Here is a 25,607-nt window from a genome sequence, read left to right as displayed (position 1 = left end):
TTGGCATGACTGGAGTTGCTATAAGTACAAAAAATCAACATGACATAAAATGTTCTAAAAGTCACATTCACACAAAGTTTTGTGTGTGTGCACATAATGTTTGTTTAAGTACAATTATAATCAGGAGGAAGGCAATTGTTGGGCTGGTCTATTTGTCTAAGATATCAGTAAACCAAAGGAACTCTTACTTGTGGAATTTGCTTCTATAAAAAAGCAAATTTTGGAGTCTTTGCTCCATTTCCTGTGTGGGGAACAGGAAATGTTTCTCTCTCTTTTCCTCTCCACCCTCTTTATTTCTACTTTATCCTGTTATACTAAAATAAATACTTGCTAAAACATTAAAAAAAAAAGCAAATTTCATTTCTTCCCTGTAAGATGAGCAGTTTATAGCCAGTTTTGTTGGTCCCACTTTCAGGACATATTCCATGTCCTTTGTGTGTAAAAGCTGAGGAATACAGGAAACTGATCTCTGCATAAAACTATTGCCATATAAAGAGCATCTGTTTTGCCTTCTTCTAGCAGAAATTTTCTGATAAACTCCAGATAAAGGTTTTCCAGTCACCCTCCAAAATTTCTAGTATGTAGTAAGATTTGAACTGTTTTGTCTTCTCACATGTGCAAGTCTTTGAGTTTTCAGTGGAGGATCTTCTACAGACAGTTTTCATAAAGCTTCTTTCCAGCATGAACACTATGATTAGTAATGAAGTATGAGTTGTAAATAAAATCATACTCACATTCAATACAAACAGAAAAGGACTCTCTCCTATGAATGATGATTAAATGGTTTCAGTGAACATTTTCTGTTTTTTTTTTGTTGTGGAACTGGGGCTTGAACTCAGGGCCTTCACCTTGAGCCACTCCACCAGCCCTATTTTTTTTGTGAAGGGTCTCACAAACTATTTGACCAGGCTGGCTTTGAACAGCGATCCTCTTGATCTCTACCTCCTGAGTAGTTAGGATTATGGGCGTGAGCCACGGGCACCCAGCGAACAGTTTCTTATACTTACTGAATTCAAAGCATGAGATTCCTTTTGGAAACAATATGCATTTTTATTAAAACTTTAAAATATAAAATTGTTCTAAAATAGTTTTGCCGCAAATCCAGATGAACTACAATATAATGTTGGCATGAAAACACCTGGCTAACCCCCGCTGCTATCCTTGTGAAGTCTACACTCCACATGCCCCCAGTCTGCACTGCTCTCAGAGGTCTGCCTAAGACTGAGCTCCCATTCCATTCCCTCACTGGATCCCAAGTGCCCCTGCAGAGGCAAGGAGCCACACAAAAGAAAGTCTTTCCTTTGAATATTAAGTTGACAAAAGGTAAAGAAGTTCCTTCCTCTCTCGCTCTGTCCTGGGGAGTGTAGAATTTTATATTTTTAAATATACCTAAGATTAAGATGGTTGAGAATCACTATCTCAGTAATCCTACTAAATTAATTTTTATTTTTTGGTGGTACTGGGGTTTGAACTTAGGGCCTGAGGTTCTCTACCACTTGAGCCACACTTGCAGTCCTACTAAGCTAATTTTTGAAATCCTTATTTTCAAATTCCTGGGGTCTTAGACCAGTCTTCATTAAATTCATTTTCTGTTAAGGCAAAGGCACAGAATTAAGACATCTGGGCAGCTTTTAATCAAGCTCCCCCTTTTGCGGAAGTTGGGAAGCTACCATAATAAAATAAGACTCCATGAGAGGTAATTTCCTCTTACGTATCACAATTTGCAAAGCTTCAACAAAATGAGAATAAAGCGATGTTGTAGATTAGAGCATTTCCATTTTTAAATCAATAATTTGGTAATTTTAAAATATACTTTGGAACATCAAACCCTTAAGTATGAACAGATAGCTCAATGAATTGAGGGCTGGCAGAGTGGCTCAAGTAGTGGAGCATCTATCTAGCAAGTGTGAAGCCCTGAGTTCAAACCCCAGTACCGCAAAAAAAAAAAAAAAACCAAAAAACAAACAAACAAAAAACCCAATGAATTGAAATTTTCTATCAATGACAGAATGGTATAGTCCCATACTTTCTTTGAGAACTAAAAAGGATGGAAGAAATATTAAACACGTTTAATTTTTTGATGGCAAAGGAGATCGACACAGTGAGGAATTGCAGTAATTAAGACTAGAGATAAGCCATACTCTCTGGAATTTGGGATTGTTTATTATTAAGAGGTGTGAGCTAATTCTTACAGCAAATACTGGGCAAGAGAGGATGAAGGGCCTTTTTGACAAAATCATGGACCAAGGTGATAAACACTAGAATTCTGGTCCTTCCAAGGAAGAGGGACCTGACAAACTTCCCACAGTCTTAAATCTTCACGGTGTCCCCTAGACATGGCGTGGGGAAAAATACACAAGTTTCCACAAAGACTAAAGCCCAGGTTCAAATAACTCAGTACACGACTGGATAAAGGCAATCAGGCATTGCTAGTATCCCTGGCCTGGTCACCTGCTGGAAGCAAAGGTAAATCTTCTCTGGAAGAAGATATCATCAAACCATCTTATCTCCACAAATGTAATACAACCCAAGAAAAACAATGACAAAGAGAAACAGGTAAATAGAGGATCTAGATAATGGGACTATCCCTAGAAGAGACGGAGAGCAATGAAACAGATGCAGGAATTGAACACACAACAGCTAGGAATTTTCCCAAACACATTTAAACACCACTAAACCATGTATCAAGAAAAATCACTGCAAACTCCAACCATAATAAACTCACAGAAAACCACACCTAGACATACTGTGTAATAGTTGAAAGCAAAAGCCAGAGATTTTAAAGGAGACAGAAGAAAAAAAGAAAAATCAGATCACTTCAAAGGTAATTATACGGGCAGCTTACTGTTCAATGGGAAACCAACTGTAATGAAATATATTCACAATATTAATAAAAGTAAGTGCCGACCTAAATTCTATACACATTAATGTATCCTTCAAAATAAAGCAAGGGCTGGGGATGCAGCTCAGTGGTAAAGCACCTGGGTTCCATCCCTAGCACCAAAAAAAAAAGCAAAAGAATGACATAACAAACTCATAATACTGAAGGGTGCTCTTAAGAAACGAGAAAAAAACCCATGGGGTTGGAGATGTAGCTCAGTAGTAGATTGCTAAGCATGTGTGAAGCCCTACGTTCAAATCCCAGTACTGCCAAGGGGGTGGGGAAGGGGATGAGAGAAAATAATTCCAGGGAGGGGGGAGTTTAAAGAACAAGAGTAAAAAAGTATGAAAAGGATAAGTATGTGTGCTAATTTAACTTGAGTATTGACTCTGAAACAATAATTGGCAATATCAACTAGCTACAGATTTCAAATGTGTGACATCAATACCATGTACGTCAAGAAGGGAACATGAAGTCAATTTCCTACCTTCTTCCCTTGTTCAGAAGTAGCATTAGTACTGATTTACATTAGCCTTTAAAAAGGAAAGTATGGCTATTGTATTAACACTTGAAAGTGTATTTTAAGCCAAAAAAGAAACCTTTCATAATGACAGTTTCAATTAACCAGGAAAACCATAACTCTAGATTTGATGTAAGTAAAAAAAACCTCAAAATAAACAGCAAATGTTAGTGGCTTATAAGGAGACAAATTCACAATTATTCTGCAAGATTAGGACACACTTATTTTAGTATCTGATTAAATGCAATGTGTAGAGAATGGGAAGGGTGGGAGTACTTTTTCAAATGTTCAACTATATTTTGTCTTCTAAGAAGACAATCTAAAATGCCAGACAGTTGTGCCTTGTGGTAAGCAAACATATAATGATTATGTAGAGAATGAACTAACAAAATTGGAGGCAAAGAATTCTACACTTTGAAATCCATTTTTCTTAATCTGCCTATTTTTCAAATGGGAATCAATATGAAAGTGCAGTTTTCCATGAACAAAGTTGAGGATCCAAGTGCTACCATGGAGATCTGGGTTCCTGTGGCCAAGCCCCCAACCCTAGGCCAGCTCTGCAGCGGCAAGTAGTCACACCATTGATCACAGGCTGACAGCATGTTTAGACCTCTGGGAAACTACTGCCACAGCACACACCAACAAATACTACAAATAATAAATAACAGGGATTTCAAACAGGGAAAAAAGGTGAGTCCTTTCTTTGTGTCAGTTTTCACAAAAACATCTGGCTTATTTTCACTGTTGATCTGAACTGACTGTAACTTCCACCTTGATTTCAGTCTTTATGGGGGATTAGACAATGAAAATTTTCTTACCACTCTTCTTGTTTATGAAATTTTTTGGGTACATATTGAACAGTTTTGCTACTCAAGGCATGAAAAACTCAACAGCCCTAAATTTGAACAGCTGTTTATCAAAAAAATCTGTGTAACAACTGCAAGTCAGCACTTTGCTTTTTGTTTGTTTGTTTGTTTTTTGAGATGGGATCTTACTATATTGTCCAGGCTGGTCTTAAACTCTGGGGTTCAAGCCATCCTCCTGCCTCAGCTTCCCAAGTAGTAGTGACTACAGGTATACAGGTATATACCACCACACCTGGCTTTCACATCTTTACTCTTGGTTGTCAGGGCCTGATAATCTGTGAGGTAACCAAGCATGACCATGGCACAGAAACGCTTTTTCCAAAGTGTGAGTAACAGACATGAGCTATGCAATTCAGAGTCTCATAATTCTGACCAGATAGAACATGGTGGGTCCTGGTTTCCTCCTGCTTCTTAGTCATTTCTTTGTATCCCCACACCATGATTGTGGCACTGGGCACTCTACTTGACCAGTATCAGACTTCTGGGGTATACCTGGTTGACTTGTGAGCTGTGGCTTCCAGTTTAAGGCTTTCCCAACATCACTGCATTTATATGGTTTCTGTTTAGAATGAATTTTCTGGTGTTTGATAAGATTTGATCTGATGGTAAAGGCCTTTCCACATTCAGCACAGATATATGGTTTCTCTCCTGTGTGAATTCGACGGTGCTCGTGGAGTTGTGACTTCTTAATGAAAGACTTCCCACAGTCACTGCATTTATAGGGTTTCTCTCCAGTATAAATTCTCCTATGTCTATTTAAGTGTGACTTCTGGATGAAGGACTTCCCACATTCGGTACAAATATAGGGCTTCTCTCCCGTGTGAATTCTCTGGTGCATAATCAATGTTGACTTTCTTGCAAAGGCTTTCCCGCACTCACTGCACTCATAATGTCTTTCTCCGGTATGGGATTGTTGATGGATGTGGAGGCCTGACTTCCGAGTGAAGGCTTTTCCACAGTCACTACATTTATAGGGTTTCTCTCCAGTGTGAATTTTCTGGTGTGTAAAGAGATTTGACCTATCCATGAAGGCCTTTCCACATTCAGCACATCTATATGGCTTCTCTCCTGTGTGAACTTGCTGATGTACATGGAGCTGTGATTTCTTAGTGAAGGATTTCCCACAATTGCTACATTCATAGGGTTTCTCTCCAGTATGAATTCTCTCATGGGTAATAAAATGTGATTTGTGGAAGAAGGCCTTCCCACATTCTGGGCAAGCATAGGGTTTTTCTCCTCTGTGGATTCTCTGGTGCATACTTAGTGTTGACTTCTGAATGAATGCTTTCCCACACTCACTGCATTCGTAATGTCTCTCGCCAGTATGGCATTTCTCATGGATCCTGAGCCGTGACTTCCAGGTGAAGGCTTTTCCACAGTCACTACATTTATAAGGTTTTTCTCCAGTGTGGATTTTTTGGTGTTTAATGAGATTTGACCTGTCAGAAAAGGCCTTCCCACATTCAGTACATACATAGGGTCTCTCCCCAGTATGAATTTTTTGGTGTATAATGAGATTTGTTTTGTGAGTAAAGACCTTCCCACATTCTGAACATATAAAGGGGTTCTCTCCTGTGTGAATTCGCTGGTGCACATGGAGTTGTGACTTTTTAATAAAGGATTTCCCACAGTCACCACACTTATAGGGCTTTTCTCCAGTATGAATTCTTTCATGTATGATAAAATGTGACTTCCGGATAAAGGCCTTCCCACACTCAGTGCACACATAGGGTTTTTCTCCTGTATGGATTTTCTGATGCATACTTAGTGTTGATTTTCTTGTGAAGGCCTTTCCACATTCAGTACATTCAAAGTGTTTCCTTGAAGAATGAATTTTTTTATGTATACTGAGGTTTGAATTCTGAGAAAAGCTTTTCCCACATTTACTGTATTCACAGAGTTTCTTTTCAGTATGATTTCTCTGGCACCTGAGCAGATCAGATTTCTCAATAAAGGCTCTTCCATACTTAGTGCACTTATAGGAGTTCTCATTAGTTTCCTGATGGTTTGACTTCAGGGAACATTCCTTCCCACATTCAGTGCACACACAGGGCTTCCTTCCCACAGAAGTCCTCTGAGGCCCAGTGACGTGGGGCTTGTGGGTGGAGGCCATCTTGCTTTTGCTGCACTCATGCTGCTTTTCTTCAGCATCAATACTCTGATGAGTGAAGAGGGGTGACTCTTGGGTGAGAACTTTTACATAGTCAGAAAACAAACAGAGGCTGCCCCCAGTGTGGATTTTCTGATGCTGAGAAAGAGCCTGCTAATGACTTAGAAGATCCCTACATTGAATACCTGCACAAGCATTCACTTTGGCATGAGGATTCAGATGCATAAAAGTATCACTATATTCCATAATCCTGTCAAGACCTTTGTGGTTTCTGCTGTGACTAGGTAAGCTCTTTCTAAATGAGTTGTAGTGATGGAATCTTTTTCCTGAAGGCACAAGGTGTGTGTTCACATGAACCATCCTCCCAGTGTACTCATATTCCCAGCCACTCTCACAAGCTGCTGTTGCCTTGTTGGGGAAGGCAATGTGACCTACAGGTTCATTCCGGCTTTTCTCAGATCTCCCTTGCTGTCTATTATCCTTCCATAATTCTTCTAAAGCAGAGTATGGATCATCTCTTGTGAAGAGACTAATTTTTTCAAACTGCAAAGAAGCTTCTTCAGACATTAGCTGTTGTGAAGTCTCAAAACCAGTATCATCACCTAAAAAGGAAGAAAAGAAATCTGAAACAGAGACAAAGATGGGAGAGACACATCAAATTGATTCATGGTGAAAACAGGAAAATGAAAGAGGCATTACATAAATATAAGAAATATATAAATATGTAAGTTATACATAAATAAATATAACATATATATAAGTATACATAAACATGTAATTATCTTTCACTTTACATTTACTATATGGTACTGAATGTAACACTTATATTCACCTTATGATAAACAATAGCATTTAGATGCACTGTTTTAAGTTTTACATTAGCTCATTTAAACTTTATCACAACCCTTTGTTGCTGGTATTATTTTTCCTATTTTACATATAAGGAAACTGAGCCACAGGAAGAATTTAATAATTTGCTTAGATCGAATGTTTAGTAACTGAGGAGGAGGAGATTCAAACCCAAGCAAGTGGAATAGAAGTGAAGTGCCAGAAGAACAAAGTGACAAAACCTCATGGCTTAAAAGATTATTTTGGGCTGGGCACCGGTGGCTCACACCTGTAATCCTAGCTACTCAGGAGGCAGAGACTAGGAAGACTATGGTTCGAAGCCAGTCAGGGCAAATAGTTCGTGAGACCCTATCTTGAAAAACCCTATCACAAAAAATTGGGGTGGTGGAGTGGCTCAAGGTGAAGACTCTGAGTTCAAGCCCCAGTACCTCAAAAAAAAAAAGATTATTTCTGCTATTTTTGAAGTGCTAGAGAGCAAACCCAAGGGCTTTGTACAGATTAAGTACGTACTCTACCACTGAGCCACACCCTAGCCACTAAAGGAAGTATTTCTAAGTCTAGGTTCTTATCATCCTTCATCTGTAAATCCTCACTAATCTTCCCAATTTCTATTTTCCCTATTAGTCAGTGTGGCTAAATACCAATTCACTTATGTTTATAGTAGCCTCAGTCATCTGACTTAGCCAAAGAGTAAACTGGATGTCTGTAACTAAGTCTTTTATCACTGTTTAGTCTCTTATCCCTGCAGAGCTATGGGTATCCAGCAGGAAAACTGCCAGCCATCTGAGACTGAAAGCTGCCTATCCAATCTGTCCCTTTCCTGAATAGTACTAAGCTTGTACCCAACACACAGTGGCCTTAGAACACAGAGATTGCCCAGCCTCGTTTACTGTTAGGTGGGACCAAAGTAACCCAGTTCTTATCAATCAAAATGGGAGTAATTTTTACAATATATATGTTATGACAAAGTCAGTGTCTTAAGGAAGTAGGTGTGGTCTTCCACAAACCTATTCTCTTCCCACAAAATATTCCAGACTCGACAGCTCTATGCAGACACAACACCTCAGGGCAGGGTAGAATGCTTTGGCATTCAGGTGTCAGGCCTCTACCAAAAAGCTAAGAATATATTTCAGTTTTTAAATGGTTGAAAAAAGTCAAAAGAATACTTTGTGACTATAAAATTATTTAAGTTTCAGTGTTCATAAATTTTTTATTAGGGTTTGAACTCAGGGCTTTCTGCTTGCCAGACAGGTGCTCTACCACTTGAGCCAAGCTCCAGCCCTATAGTTTTTCATTCACTGATACCATTGTCTATAGCTGCTTTGGAACTATGATAGCAAAAATGAGTACAGACAGCAAGCACATGGCCTCCAGGCTGAAATGTTTACTTTTGGGTCTTTACAGAAAAGTCTTGCCAGTCCTGGCCCTAGGAGATGGTGGTACAATGACCTTTTCTAGAAACTTTATCTCTGAATGGCCACTTGAAAAGAGTGCCTGGCAAAACTGGACCATACCCCAGGAGTTGCCATGCAAGGGTCAGTATTTGTATTTTTTAAATCACTGTTTCTTGGGGTCTCTTAGTTACAGGAGCTGGGCTTTATTCTAACATTTCATGTTCCTGCCCAAATCATACTAACATTTCAAATTCTGGAATAGTGTATAAAACACAATAGATCCTTAGTGACTATTTATGGAAAGACTGAATTACACTATCATCTTATTTTAAGAGTTCTTGAATCTAGACACAGTCTGGCCTTCTATTCATTTTATTGTCTGAGGGCCTTGTCATGTATCCAGGCACATTCTTTAATTTTTGTGGTACACTTTCATTCACACATTAGTGGCTGTCATTCATCCTGAGGATACCTAATACTCAAGATTGTGATCAATTACAATTTTTTACTTTCTTTAGCTGATAAACCTACCACTACACCTGATGGCATCTACATTACTACCAATGATGTTCAATGCAAAAAGTGTGCTATCCTACTAATGGTTCGTTAGTCACCACTGGCTTCTAACCTAGTCAAAAAAAATACAGTCATTCTACAGGCCAATCAAATGTGCATTCATGCATCCCCCCAGTCATCACTATTGCATTACAAGTACACATGCAATTCTTTCATTTTCTCCACTTAAGCTTCCTTCTTCTGACTGGCTGTCCCTATTCAAAGGTCACTGTCCTTCATGAATCACTTAGAGCTTTCTGCTCTCAAAACTAATTTCTAATCTCACCACAACTCTAGGGAGACTCTTCTGTCTGTTTAAAAACAGACATAGACGTGTGCATTAGCAAGGCTGAAATTTTAAAGCTTTTCCAAGTCTACCTCTGGCTCACTGAACTGTTCCCAGAAGACAACATTTAAAATCCTTCTGAATCAGAACCTTTTCTGCTTATAACTTAAACTCTATAATTAGATTTTACTAAATATTTTTTATGAAATGTTCATTAAAATACAAAGTGGTTGACGGGGGGTGTGGCCCAGTGGTAGAGCACTTGTCTATTATGACCCAGGCCCTGACTTTGATCCCCAGCACCCTGGGTGCACAAGCACACAGATGGGCAGAACACTTAATTATACAAAGAATGTAGCTTTATGTGCACTTCAGGGGGTTGGAGAAATAGGGAAGGGAAAAGAGCAATGCATGCTGTAATAGCTCCAACTCAGGAACACGTGAAACGTGTACAAAGTGGAAGTGTGTGTTAATTTTGGGTGTGTGTGTGTGGCGGGACTGGAGTTCGAACTCAGAACCTTGCACTTGCTAAACAAGCACTTTAGCCACCCCTCCAGACCTTTGTGCTTCAGTTGTACAATGTTTTAAGTAGTGAAGTCTATCAGACACACCTAAGATGAGCTAGTTAAAAAAAAAGGAGTCAACATATCCCAACAGGGTGAGAATAATCCAGGCACAAGAAATAGAAGTATGGCTTTAGTGACACCACTGGGAAGTAAGAAGAGGCATCAAGATAGTATTTTCTGCAAGAGAAAAATTGATGGAAGAACAGAATGAGCTACTTGAGAAAACAGATTGGCAGAAAAAGTAAAAACCCACAACAGAATAGGACAAACTTTGGCCAGGTGAGCCACTGGCTTGTATAGGCAGTCTTTTACAGGCAGCCCTCTGGTGGACCACCCTGTACACATAACATGCTGGTATTTCCTGAGTGCCAGATTTGATGGGGCCGATGCCTGGCTGAGACAGAACAAGTCATTCCCCTGATCCAATCATAAGTCACAGATGAACTGAGACAAGCAATTCAACCTGAGGCACACAGGCCAGGAATAACACTCATGAGCCAAGCAACTGAAAGGGCAGCCCAACCCTAAACTGTCTCTAATGCCAACCGTAACTTCTACATTGGGTTGTTATGCATAGGGAGGGCAGAGTCAGTAGAGCGGTTAGGAAGATAGAAAGACCCTGCAGTGGTGGGCACTGTTTACACGGACTCATCACTGTCCCACCATTAAGTCCCCTCAAAGGAGGCCTTGGTTCAGAGGTCAGGAGTGCTGATGGGACACACACCAAGGGGACATGAGGAGGCTCAGTGTTCACATAACGAGGCTGTGGAAAGTGCTCCAAGCAGGCTCAAAAGTGGCCCTGAGATCACAAGAGAAGGAAACAATCCTGGGGTTTCTATGGTGATTCAGGGTGGGGTTGGGCTGCCTGTTTTCATACGTGGTTATCACCAGCACCAAGGGAAGGAACACCTGGATTTTCTTATCAGTTTGTTCAGATGTGGGATAGGACAGAAGGGCAGGCAGGTAAGGCTTAGAATATACCAGCAGCCAAACATCAAAAATAGGCTGGGTGTGGTGGTACACACTTGTAATCCCAGCTACTCAGGAGACAGAGAATTGGAAGATAGTGATTTGAGGTCAGCCCACACAAAAATTTAGTGAGGCCTCATCTCAATAAACTAGTTGCTATGGTGGTACAACCCTGTAAGCCCAGCTATGCAAGAGATATAGGAAGGAGCACTGCAGTACAAGGCTTACTTGGGAAAAAAGCATGAAGCCCTATCTCAAAAAGAGCAAAAAAGCGAAAAAAAAAAAAAAAGAGCTAGCGGCTGAGGGTGTGACTCAAGTGGTAAGAGTACCTGCTTAACAAGCATGAGGCCCTGAGTTCCAGCCTTTGACAAAAAATAAAATATAAAGTCAGAGTCTATGACAAGATCCAGAATGGAAAGCTTAACATATTTTGTTACTGAAGAGACAAAAACTAAAATAATTAGAAGTTGAAACCCAGTAGGTTAGCTGAGTTGCTAGAAATATGGGTAAATGCTAGGTTGACTCAGCCCCTGCTGAGGGAAATTGATGCCCCATGAAATATTCAGACATTGAGAATGACATGGCCAATCCAGGGAACAGGGTGGCCACACTGTCACAGGACTGTAGACGCAATGACAGAGCAAGCCCACCACTCCTGAGAAACCTCACTTCCTGTAAGAACAGCCCGTGACACATGCACTGTTTGCCGTCGCTGAGAGGCTAGGCAAGCAGTAAGTGGTACACAGCCGCATTGCAGAACTCTATGCAAGCAGATACCTTAAAAGCAACTGAGGCCAATAGGAAAAGGGACCAGGAACTAGAGAAAAGGTTAGATCAAGAAGAATTATCCTAGAAGGTAACACAAACACACACAGGAAATTAATGTGAGTCAACTCCCTGTGTAGCTATCCTTATCTCAACCAGCAAAAACCCTTGTTCCTTCCTATTATTGCTTATACTCTCTCTTCAACAAAATTAGAGATAAAAGGGCAAAATAGTTTCTGCCAGGTATTGAGAGGTTTGGGGGGAGAGGGAGGGGGCGGAATGGGTGGTAAGGGAGGGGGTGGGGGCATGGGGGAGAAATGACCCAAGCCTTGTTTGCACATATGAATAATAAAACAATAAAAAAAAAGAACTCTATGCAGCACTTAGAAGCAATGAATGAAAAAAAAAAAACACGTTGCAATTTGGGGAAAAAAGTAAAAAAAAAAAAAGAGGAAAGAACGAAACTGACCATTTTTATTTCTATAAACTACAAACACCAACATTTTTTTTTGTGGTACTGGGGCTTGAACTCAGGGCCTTCACCTTGAACCACTCCACCAGCCTCTTTTTGTGTTGAGTATTTTCGGGATAGGATCTCGTGAACTATTTGCCCGGGCAGGCTTCAAACTGTGGTCCTCCTGATCTCTGCCACCTGAGTAGCTGGGATCACAGGCGTGAGCCACCATTGCCCAGGACGGCAAATACCAACAATTTAGATTTTACCAATACGCACAAATTTAAGGACAGATGGCACATGTAGTAGGGCAGATGCCTGTGGAAAGAATTAAACTCAGTGTAGGAAAGGTGAAATTAAAAAGAGTAAATAAAGTAAAGTGGGGGGGGGGCTTAAATATATTGATGATGATACTAACCACAAACTAAGGCTATAATGATAACTCAGTTTCTTGCACATGAGGTATAAAGCTGCTTGTGAAATGTCAAAATTTGTAAGAACAAGTCAGTGCTATGTTATACTAGCCAAGTAGGAAGAAAAGATCCAGGTGCCCACAAAGTCAACAGTTAGAGGGGAGCACAAGGAGATTATAGAATAAGCCTACCTCTCGGTGACAATGCTGAGACACAGAAGGAAAAACAGAGAAAATGAAAAGAAACCAACAAGCAGGAGTGTGACTCACCATGATCTGTAAGGAAGGCAGAGCTATGAGTGTTTAAAAGCATAAGAAAGGGATCTAACATCTAATGAAGGAAGCAATAATAAAAACTGTTGGGCACGGTGGCTCAGTCTTATAATTCTAGCTACTTGAGTGGTGGAGACTGGGAGGATCACGGTTTGAGGACAGTCTAGATAAAAAGTTTGAGAGACCACCCCCCTCCAAACCAACATATAGCTACCAAGAAAGCACAAATGGAATCATGGTCAAAGCTGGCCCAGGCACAATCTAAAAAAATAACCAACACAAAAGGGTTAGTAGAGTAGCTCAAGGGGTAGAGCACCTGCCTAGCAAATCCAAGGCCCTGAGTTCAAACCCCAGTATGGAGAAAGGAAGGAAGGGAGAAAGGAAGGAAGAGAGGGAGGGAGCGAAGAAGGAAAAAAATGAAGGAGGAAGAAAGAAACAATAAAAACCGTTTAGAGAAAGAGAGAAAGAAGCAAGAAAGCAGGGTGCTAGAAAACATAGGCTGGTCTAAGTACTGGTAATTGTCATGCACTCCCTTCTAAAAAGTCAGGTGAAGGCAGCACTGGTAAAGAAAGGGCCTGAGGGGAAAAGAATTTAGACACCCGAGAGGCTAACATCAACTCTATGCAAGCAGTTCTGAGTCAGAATGTGAGAAGAGAAGTCCTATTCATGCACTTGAAGTGGCCAGCCTCTCCCAGCCCAGTGCATGTCAGTCATGCTCTCTTTTGTGCTCTTGGCTCCTGACTCACCTAGACAGCTCAGACTTGAGATGTCACCATCCAGCACACATGGCTCTCCTCCCTGCTCCAAGTTGAAGATGACTTCTGGTTTGGGAACTAGACACCCTTTGAAAAGAAAGTACAGAGGACGTGGTTTCAGAGGCCATACAACGAAGCATGCTGTGTGCTTTCCAGAAGATCATGGAAACAGAGCATGGGGAACAGAGGCCTTTTTACCCAAAAGAAATTACTAAAAACCTGGGACAAAATAAAGACAGAACCATTATACACCTCAATTGCCCTCCTGGCTTTGGAAGAAAACTTAGATTTCAAAACTCCCACTAAGAAAGAAAAACCAGTAACACAGGTGCAGCCCATTATGTGCTCGCAAGGCTGCGCTCACCCACTGACAGCAGGTTGAAATAGTTGTCCAGCATTACGTCCCTATACAGGCTTCTCTGGGCAAGGTCCAGGTGCTGCCATTCCTCCCTGCTGAAGGCTACGGTGACATCCTGGAATGACACAGACCCCTGCAAAAACAAATTCCTACTTAATGTGAAGATGCTGAAGAAAAAAGGAATCATATCAAAATTATCATGCTAGTCCTTTTGCAGTATTGATAATATTCTTTTTAAAATCTGTGTGCCAGTTACACAGGAATAAGCTGTCAAAGTTCTCAAATTGTATATATATATGTGTGTGTGTGTGTATATATATATGTGTATTTGTATATGTGTGTGTGTGTGTGTATATATATGTGTGTATACATATATGTATATATATGTTCTGCACACTTTTCTATATATGTCATATTCTAATAATAGTTCACTTAAAAAAGAACTATATTCTGCCATTCATGTCACACAATGACCCACTAAGTCAACTTCTTCTTTGAAAAAGATGACTAAAATATACTCTTTTGCTGGGCATATTGGTGCACACTTGTAATCCCAGAATTTGGAGATGGGAGCAGAAGGTTGGCAAGTCTGAGGCCAAAATACAGCTACATGGCAAGACCCTGTCTCAAAAAAAGAATCAAATCAAACTAAAAAAACAGATTCAAAACAGTATAGTACTAGCATACAGACATACAGACCAATGGAATATAACTGGGGATCCATAAATAAACTTGATATTTATTGTCAACTGGTAATATCCAAAACAATTTAAAAAGAAAGAACAGTCTTTCAACAAATGGTGCTGAGCCAAGTAAGAGTCACATGCAATAAAAGTTGGACCCTCCTTCATAGTAAAAAAGTTACCTCAAAGTGGATCACAGGTCTCAATGTTTTTACATTTAGCCAAAAGGTACATTTTAGCTAAAAGAGGTCTTTATAACATTGGATTTGGCAATGATTTCTCAGATGTAAGGCCAAAAAACACAAGCAGACAAAGGAAAAAAACAGATAAATTGGACTTTATAAAAATATAAACTTCTGGGCCAGGTACCGGTGGCTCACTCCTGCAATCCTAGCTACTTGGGAGCTTCCAATTGGGAGGATCAGAGTTTGAGGCCAGCCCAGGCAAATAGTTTGCAAGACCCCATCACTAAAATAACCAGAGCAAAAAGGACTGGGATATGACTCAAACAGTAGCGTGCCTGCTTTGCAAGTGTGAAGCCCTGAGTTCAAACTCCAGTATTGACAAAAACCAACAACAAAAAATACATATAAACGTACATACTTACATATGTGTACATGCATACAAACATACACTTTTGTGCTTTAAAGGATACTATCAAGACAGTGAATAGCTGGGCACTGTAGCTCACACCTATAATCCTAGCTACTCAGGAGGCAGAGATCAAGAGGATCACAGTTCGAAGCTAGTCCTGGCTAGTTCATGAGACCCCCATCTCGAAAAAACCTTCACAAAAATAGGGCTGGTGGAATGGTTCAAGATGAAGGCCCCGAATTCAAGCCCAAGTACTGCAAAAAAAAAAGAGACAAAGAAAGAAAAGAAAAAAGAAAGTGAATAGAAGGCTTGTGGAGTGCCTCAAGTACGGAAGTGCCTGCCTAGCAAGTGTGAGGCCCTGAGTTCAAACTCCAGTATCACTGCCCCCCAAAAAAAACAAAACAGAGTGATTAGGTAACTAACAGACTTGGGAAAAAATTCAAATCATATATTTAATAAGGTATTTGTATCTAAACTACACAAAGAACATCAGCAACTGAATTAAAATACAACCCAATTAAAAATGGGCAAATGAGGGCTGGTGTAGTGGGTCAAGTGATAGCACCTGCCTAGTAAGCTTGAGGCCCTGAGTTCAAACCCCAGTACTGCCAAAAACAAAACAAAAGAAGAGAAAAATGGGTAAATGCTCCAAATATATACTTCTCCAGTGAAGGCAAGTAGGCAGTAAAACATGGTAAAAAATCATCTACACTACCAGTCATCAGGGAAATGGAAATCAAAAACCACAGAGATAACCCTTCAGCTTCACTAAGATAGTCGACTACAAGAAAAATATGAAAAAATTCAACTGAAAAGGGTTAATTCACCAGGAAGACAGAACAATCCTAAACATGTATGCACCAAACAATAAAGTTGCAAAATTCAAGAAGCAACAATTGGTGGTAGGAAAAGGAGAAATGTGTTAATCTACAGTTGTAGCTGGAGACTCTTGTTTGTTTGAATAGCTAGACAATCTCAACAAACTTAAAAAAAACTGACATAATATAGAGTGTGTTCTCTCAACATGATGAAGCAGAACTAGAAATCTCCAGACACTTGGAACCTAAACACACTTCTAAATAATCCATGAGTCAAAGGGGAAATCTTGGGGAAATAAAAAAGTGACACTGAATTGAATGAAAAAAGAATATTAAAAGTTGTTGGATGCAACTAAAGCAGTTGTGAAATTCATAGCAAAAAAGGCTTCCATCATTAAGATCCCACCTCCAGAAACTAGAAAGAAAGGATTGAAAAAAGCTCAAAGCAAGCAGAAGTAAGGAAACAATCAGACAAAAAGCAGAAATCAAAGGCATTTAAAAAAGGAAAATGTTGGGGGTAGTGGCTCATGTCAGTCAGGTCATCCAAGCTACTTGGGAGGTACAGATTGTTAAGGACAGCAGTTCAAGACCAACCTGGGCAAAACAAAAATGTCTGGGGCATGGTCAGATGATAGAATGCATGCCTATCAAGCACCAGGCCGAGTTCAACTCCCAGTATCACAAAAAAAAAAAAAAGGAAAGTATATAAAAATCAATAAAATGTAAAAGATTGTATGACACTATTACTAATAGATCTTTATAAACTTCTAGCATCTCAAACTGACACACACAAAAAGAGAGAAAAGACAACCAACATAGGAATAAAGGAAGAGATCCCAATATACATCTTGCAGGCACTAAAAGGATAACATGGAAATATTATTGCTGGGGACTGAACTGTGTCCTTCCAAAATTCATGTCAAAGTTGGAACCCCTGACATGACTGCATTTGGAGACAGGGCTTTTAGGAGGTACTTAAGGTTACCTGAGGTCAAATAGGTAGGGCTCTACCTGGGAAAAGCAGCTGTGAAGGAGAATGCTGTCTTTCTCTGTAGGCAGGTGAGCCCTAATGGGAGACCGTGTGAGCTCTCGGTGAGGAAGAAGGCAGCCTTCACCAGAGCTCAGCCACTCTGCTACCCTAAACCCTCACTTCTGGCCTCCAGAACCATGAGAAAATAAAGTGCTATTGCTTCATCCACCCAGTCTGTGCCACAACAGAGATAAATACATATAACTCTAAACACGTAAACTGGAAAACTTGAGCCAATTCCCAAAAGACACAAACCACAACTCTCACCCCAGTATCACAGCTACCAGGGAGGCAGAGATAGGGAGGGTTGCAGTTTGAGGCCTGCACAGACAAAAATCAGCAAGACCTTATCTCAATCAATAAGCCAGGCATGGTGGGATACACCTGTGAGCCCAGAAATGAAGGAGGCCATAGGTAGGAGGTCTGCAGTCTGAGGCTAACAAAAATGCAAGAATGGCTGGGGCATAGCTCAAACAAAAGTGGGCTGCAGGTATGGCTCAAGTATTAAGACTGCCTGCCTAGGAAATGTGAGGCTCTGAGTTCAAATCCCAGTACAACCAAAAATAAATAAATACATAAATAAATAGACAATGTGAGTAGCAATATAATTATTAAGGAAATTGAATTGTGGGCTGAGGGCATGGCTCAAGAGGTAAAGCCCCTGCCTAGCAAGCGGGAGGCTCAGAGTTCAAATGCCATTACTGCTTTAAAAAAAAAGAAATTGAACCTATAGCTCAAAAACTACCAAAAAAGGAATCTCCAGGCCCTATTTGACTGGAGAATTCTACCAAATATTTAAAGAATTAACCAAAGAGCCAGGGGTACAGCTCAGTGGTATAGCTCTCATCTAGCATGTATAAGGGTCTGGGTTCCATTCCCAGTACTCCCAAAAAGAATTAACATCAATTCTACAGTCTGTTCTGAAAACAAAAGAGAAGGAAATATTTCTTAATTAATTCTATGAGGACCAGTACAACCCTGATACAAAACTGGACAAAATACAGAAAAAGAACACACAAATTACAGTCTGGCAGAATAATCGACACAAAAGAACATATTTCAATTCTCTTTATGAGGCCAATAATAATTACCCTGATACCAAAACCAAAACCAGTAATCAAGAGAGAAATAGAGCAACAGCAAGTATCTCTCATAAATATGATGCCAAAGCTGAGCACTGGTGGCTCACACTTGTAATCCTAGCTACTTGGGAGGCTGAGATCAGGAGGATTGTGGTTTGAAGCCAGTCCAGGAAGAAAGTTTGCAAGACCCCGACTCAATCAATAGCTGGGCACAGTGGCATGTGCCTGTCACCTCAAACTACAGGGGAGGCTGAGATTGTGATTCTATGCCAGGCTGGGCAAAATAGTTTGGGAGACCCCATCTCAATGGAAAAAAGCTGGGTGTGTCATACCAGCTTCAGTGAGAAATCTAAAATAGGAGGATCAAAGTCCAGGCTGGTGTAAGCAAAAAGTAAGATCTTACTTCCAAAATATCCACAGCAAAAAAGGGCTGGGGGCATGGTTCAAGCAGGAGAGCATCTGCCTAGCAAACGCAAAGCCCTGAGTTTAAAGTCTAGTACAGCCCCTTCCCCCAAAAATCCTTAACAAAATATTGGTAAATACAAATATATAAAAATAAGCAGATGTCATGACAAAATAGGGTTTTTTCCCAAAATGAAAGGCTAGTTCAAAAATCAATGTAATCTATCATTTCAAGAGGTTAAGGAGCTAAAATCACCTGATAAATGTGAACTGATACAAAAAAAAAGTATTTGACAAAATCCAACACCTACTCATGATAAATCCCAAGTTTGCTTCAGAGGGTGAGGGTGGTCCTTACACAAGCAGCACTGTTCTTTAGGAATCAGTGAGGAATCCAAACCCTTGCATCCCATCCCAGAATCAGAATCTGAATTCACACCGAGTAAAGCATGAGAAGCACTGCTCTCCAGGACACAGGGAAACCCCGTAGTGCTCTGTACACAAAGTTGCTGTTTACATCTGTCACCATCCACCTAAGCATCTATTGAAAATCCTCTCAAACATCAAGAGCCAGAAATCAGTATTACTGGTGAAACAAATAAAATAATACAAAGTATATGTCCAATTTCCATTATTGTTTACCTGTCACAAAGATCAGAGACAATTTTATAGTTCAAAGTTTATAGCCACACACCATTTACATGTATCAAATTCCAGCTTGTCTTAAAAGTTGGTAAGTCTCTTCATTTTCTCTGATCTTAGTTTTTCTTTATCTATATTTGTCTTCTTACTATATGGAGTATTAGAAGTCTCCTAAAATCCACTAGGAAAATAAAATAAAGCAACAAATAAGTAGATGAACAAATTAGAACTCACCAGGGACTTGTTCATTTTGGGCTCTTCTGGAAAAGGGGCAGATCTGAGAAAACAGATGAGCAGAGGTACATGAGAACAGGAAGTGTACCGAGGTCATACATGGCTACATACATCACCTACTGCCTATGCACCTCTGACCCCAAAGTGTATTTCTAGAACTACATCATACAAAGGATTCCACACTGTACAAAGACAAAGGCAAGAGTTTTACCACAACATGGCCACTAGCAAAGGACTAGATTAAATATTTTATAGGATTGGCATAATGTTACATAGTTAAAATACTGTAGAAAAAAATATAAAAATGACAAATACATCATATAAAAATTACAATTCCAAAAGTATTCCATTTTCATTATTCTATGTTAACTTGTATATATACACATACACACACATATATAAATACATGTATTTATTTGCACTTAGTATTATCTAGAAGGAAATATACTAAATATGTTAACATATAATATTTGGATATTGTACATTGATAGGTAATTTTTTTTTTTTTTTGCAGTACTGGGGTTTGAACTCAGGGCCTTCACCTTGAGCCAGTCCACCAGCCCTATTTCTGCAAAGGGTATTTTCAAGATAGAGTCTCTCAAACTATTTGCCTAGGCTGGCTTCGAACCAAGCTCCTCCTGATCTCTGCCTCCTGACTAGCTAGGATTACAAGCATGAGCCACCAGCACCCAGCCATTGATAGGTAATTTTAATGTTTATATTCTTTTTACTTGCCAATTAAAAGCAAAGTAATTGTCTTTAAAGCATACATTGTCTTCCAGTGATTTTGCCCAAGTTGTGAGAATATCCAGGAGTAGACCAAAAAAGAGAGCATTCTAGCTTTTCTCACTGTTTTCCCTCACATACGGTTCTTGAAAGAATAGAGTGGCTGTGGCCATTGTTCCCAAATGTTTTTATGACAGTTTTCTAACATAAAGAAAATGTTGGTCAGTGCAAGAAATATAACATATTCTTCTACCTTCTTTTAACAATTAATAATGTGCCATATTTACTTAAATCTTTCACATATACAGTCATCTATAAACACTATATATATGTGTGTGTGCGTGTATAGATGTATATGTATGTGTGTGTGTATATATATATATATATATATATATATATATATATATAAAATGTGTGAAAGGTAGCAGAATATGCACTCCAAAGTATACCACTTTGGTATTAAGATTATTTTGAGCTAAGCAGATCCAAGGACACTTTAATCCTTTTTTTCCTCAAACCAAGAGGTAAAAACCAGGTGTGGTGAAGCAGGCCTATACCCCAGCACCCATGAGGCCAGAGGATCATGGGTTCCAGGCCAGCATGGGCTATGTAGTAAAGCTGACTGGAAAAAAAAGGGGGGAGTCAAGTGAGAGATAAAAGCCCCTTGTGAAAAGACACCTTCCCTCATCACTAGACAGGGAGAAAAGAAACCTTCTTTGAAGGGAGTCACAGCCAAGAGAATTCTGTACAGACAGACCTTGTTAAAATAATTCTTATTTTCCTTTGGCCTCACCAAATGATTTGGCTACTTTTCCATGACAGCCTCTCTTTGTTCAACCTAATACAAAAGCATTTTAGTTTTGTCACTTCTTTGAGTCTTCATTTCTTTACATGGGCTCCCACATCACACAGAACTTATATAAAATGTACATGCTTTTCTACAAATCTGTTTAATGTCAATGTAATTCTCAGGCCCAGCCTAAAAACCCTAAGAGAGAAAAGGCAAAATTCTGTCTCACATTTCTATACTTTGTTGTTGAACAATTTGAAAGTTGCAGCTGTGACACCTTAGGCCTAAATATATCACATAAATCTAAAAGTCACTGTTATGCCTCAGAAAATTAATAGTAATTCTATAATATTTTAATATTCAGCTTATATTCAAAATTTCCCTAGGGGCATGGCTCAAGTGGTAGAGCAACTGCACAGCAAGTTCGAGGACCTGAGTTTAAATGCCAGTACTGTCACACACACACACACACACACACACACACACACACACACACAAATTGCGTTTATCCCCAAAACACACATTCCCACTGTTTTGTTTGGAAATAAGTTCCAGTAAGGTTCACACACTGGCTACTGTGCCCCTTTATCCTAGCTCCCTCATCCCAATGTTTTTCCTGATTTTTGAATTTTTATATTAGATATATTATTGCTAAATACATTTTCTTAGCATATGTAACATTTTTGGTTACTTGTTAATTTTGATTGAAGAAAAATACATCAAGTACATAAATATTAGGTACACAATGCATTTCCCCTGTTTTCCACATCTGTGCATCTGCCAGCACATCAAGACAGAGAACATTTCTGGAACTTTTGGAAAGTGTTAAGAAATCAAATTATTACTTGTGTCTTTTCATCCATAAATACTTCGGTAAACAGAGAAATGAAAAGGTCAAGCATTTCTGCCCCCTTTCCTCAAAGGCTGAAATTTAGTAATCCCAACACTTGATAACGAAATTATTATTTTTGGCAATAGAGATTGAACCCAGGGGCTCAGGTGTTCTCGGCAAGCACTCTAGTACAGCCCCCTCCTGTTTTCTTTAATTTCTGCCTGGGCTTGGCCTTGTACTGTGATCCTCCTACCCATGCCTCTGGCATATCACCAAGCCTGACTACATGAGACTGAGGGGCAGGGGTTACCATCACAGCATTACCCTCCTAACAAAAGTTACCCTAACTTCCTAATGTCATCCATAATCAAAATTCCCTTATTATTTAAAAATTTACTTTTTAAACTTTTTACCATGAAAATTTCAAACACACAAAAGTGGAGTAAGTACAAAAAGTCTTGCTAACTTTTACCCAGGCTGGCCTTGAACCCTGATCCTCCTGATCTCTGCCTCCTTAGTAATTGGATTACAGGGTGTGCCACCATGCCTGCACCTCCACAGCCCTTTTTGTTTATATTTTGTTTTTGATAAGGTCTCACTAACTTTGCTTCCCAAGTAGCTGGATTATAGCTGTGCACAACCACACCTGGTAGGAGTTTCTCTTTCTTTTTGTACCTATTCCAGCTAATGAATCAGAGGAATGATAGAAATGGAATATGTCTATTTTATGTACTCTTCATTAAATAGTAGATATGGGAAATGATCATCAATGTTGCTCACAGAGAGATGAGCAGACACATTTCACAATGGAAATATGCACTACCTGAGAAGAACTATTGCCAAAATAAAAAATTTTTAAAAAGGAAACTGAATCTCATCAAATCTCAAAATCTGCTCTTATATTAAATTTGGTTTGAGGCTGCTTCCATACCAGGAGTCCACACATAGCAAACTGCAACCTAACTACATGTGCAAACAAACCAAAACCTAACTTAGAGGTATAACAGCCAAGCTTTAGCCAATTATAAGCAGCCAACTCATCACACTATGCCCAAATAAGGCAGATGCTTAGCTTAGCCAATCAGGTGATTTCTTGACTTTGTTTCTGTGTCCCACCAGCCTATAAAAGCTCATTGCTCAGCCTGCTGGGCAGAGTTCTCTAAGTACCTCCTGGTTCTGAATGCTGCCCCATTCATAACTCTGCCCAAATAAACTGCTAAATTTAATTCACCTAAACTTTTTCTTTTAACACTGCCTTCCAATCCAAAGCGTGTGAAACAACTTTTAAAACACTGTAAGCTTTTAAAACTTACAATGGTTGTTTTTATTAAAAAGTAGTTATCTTTAGATTTATGCACTTAAGTATTTATGGATGAAAAGACCCAATGTTGAGATTTACTTCAAAATAACCAGCAAAGGAGGAAATGTGGGAGAAGGAAAGTACAGATGACATGGCTGGGCATGAGTTGACAATCGTGGAAGCTTGGGAATGGGCATATGGAATTCATTATACTTACTCCACTTTTGTGTGTTTGAAATTTTCATAGTGAAAAGTTTAAAAAGACATTTTTTAAGTAAGGGAATTTTGATTATGGATGACATTAGGAAGTTAGGGTAACTTTTGGTGGGAGGGTGATGTTGTGATGGTAACCCCTCCCCCTCAAAAAAAGTTCACATCTGATGGGCGTGCGGAAGTGTATGGCGTGAAATGAATACTATCTGGGATTTTAAAGCATTCTAGCCAAGGGCTGGGGGCATGGCTCAGGTGGTAAAGTTTGAACCCCAGTATTGCCAAAAAATAAATATATAAAATAAATTTTGGCCACAATAGGTGAAACAAAACTGGCAAAATGGTGGGAACTGCTGAGCCCAGCAATGATGGAATGTGGGTCTTCGTTATATTATTTCCCTACTTTTGTGGATGTTTTGTGGACATCAGCTGCACACTGTCCACCTTAGAAAATGGACCATGCCTAGGTATTTTTTTGTTTTGAGGGGGAGGTTGTTTTTGGTTTTTGAGATTGGAGAAGGGAGGACAAGGGAGGGAAACAGAGAACTATGTTCCTGAATGAGAAGATTCAATATTATAAGCAGGCCAATTCTCTCTCCACATAATGTGTACATTTAACACAATTCTAATCTAAATCCAAATTGCCACAGTTGGCTAGACAAGGAAAACATTATTCTAAAATTTATATGGAAGAATAAAAATGTGAGGATTGCAAGGAAATAAAAGGGAAATAAAAGGGATTAAGTGAGGGAGAAGTGAGAAGACTCATCTGCAATTGGGTTATAAGTGCTCTATATTGTCTGAAATGCAGGTCAGATATATAACCTGCAAATTATTTCCCATTCTGTGATTGCTTTTTTTTTTTTTTTTTTTGGTGGGAATGGGGTTTGAACTTGGCTTTTCACTTCCAAAGCAGGCATTCTACCACTTGAGCCACACCTCCAGTCCATTTTGCTCTGGTTATTTTGGAGGTGGGGATCTACGTGGCTGGGGTTAGCCTTGAACCACCATCATCCTGAAGGATCATCCAAATGCAATAAAAATAAAAGCAGCAATGACAAAGTAAATTCTCAACGTGGATTCAAGATTAAAGTGCTTTTTGTTAGGAAACTAAAAAAGGATCTTATAATAATCGTACCCAATAAGGGAAAAATGATAGAAAATTCATTAACCATTGCCTCTCCCTGCCCACACAAATACAAATAAAACCCGCAAAAAAAAAAAAAAACTACACAGACCTGCAAAGTGAACTATTAAAGTGAGATTTTTATTGTACCTCTCCCAAGTAATATGAATCAAGTAGACTGAAATCACTAAAGACAAAAATATGAAAAATTCGAAAAGCCAGATTTAATAAACAGAAAAACAACTATGCACCGTACAAAGATAATCTGGATAAACTTTTAAAAATTTAGATCTGACAGTCCACATTTTCTGACAAAGCAATAAAATAAGAAGGCAACTAAAAGCATCTTTAAATTTAAAGACGAAGAAACCCTCCTTAATAATTCAGGATCAAGGTAGAATATCAAATTGAGTAGAGCACCTGCTTTGCAAGCATTGAAGACCTGAGTGCAAACCCCAGTCCCTCAAAAAAAAAGGAAATTTAATTTATTCGTTTCATGGATAACGTATTTAACAACCTAAATACATCCGATATAAAATTTAAGAAGACGAGGAAAAGAACAAAAGCAATGACGTCTAAAGGGTAAAGGAGGAGAAAGTAACTTATCAGAAAGAAAAAATTTGTGTAAAGAGAGTCGGGAAGATAAACAAAACCAAGAGCCCGTATTTCCAACTGACCAATGAAGTAGATAGACCCTTGAGATGCCTGCTGATCTTTTAAAAAAGACGAAGAATGACAGGTGAATGGGTAAAAGGACACTTATCCGTAACCCCATGGCAGAACACTTACATCTTCAGCCAAGTCTATGGGAGGGAGAACGGGCGAGGAAGGGAAGCAAGAGGAATTCCACTTCCACGCACAGCGCTCCCGCTCACACCCGTCGCGCGGCCCCACTGGACCGCGCCTGAGCTGACCGATCCCGTAACCCGCCCCTCCCCTCCCCTGCCCTGCCCTGCCCTCCCCTCCCCTCCCCTCCCCGCCCACTGCCCAGGCCCGGCCCACGGCTCACCGCCTACCTCGCACTCACCTGTTTGGCCCACTCTCCCTTCCGCCTGAGGCGGGGACTAGGGCCGCCCTAGCACGATGCAACCCACTTCCGTTCACAGCCTCCTTCCGGTCCCGCGG

The 25,607-nt window shown here is 39.7% G+C and overlaps 1 protein-coding gene across 1 annotated transcript; it reads right to left on the bottom strand.

The window, feature by feature from the left end:
* Positions 1 to 2,141: 2,141 nt before the first annotated feature.
* Positions 2,142 to 25,607, bottom strand: LOC109684636 (uncharacterized). The gene is given in 5 exon segments (XM_020161106.2): positions 2,142 to 6,979; positions 13,647 to 13,742; positions 14,020 to 14,146; positions 19,499 to 19,541; positions 25,510 to 25,607. Coding segments are annotated over 4 exon segments (2,535 nt in total). The 5' UTR covers positions 19,514 to 19,541; positions 25,510 to 25,607; the 3' UTR covers positions 2,142 to 4,682.

The sequence above is a fragment of the Castor canadensis genome, chromosome 13 (assembly GCF_047511655.1).
Source record: "Castor canadensis chromosome 13, mCasCan1.hap1v2, whole genome shotgun sequence".
In the NCBI taxonomy this organism is placed as follows: domain Eukaryota; kingdom Metazoa; phylum Chordata; class Mammalia; order Rodentia; family Castoridae; genus Castor; species Castor canadensis.
The sequence above is the reverse complement of the archived record's forward strand: the minus strand, read 5'-3'. Positions and strand labels throughout refer to the sequence as shown.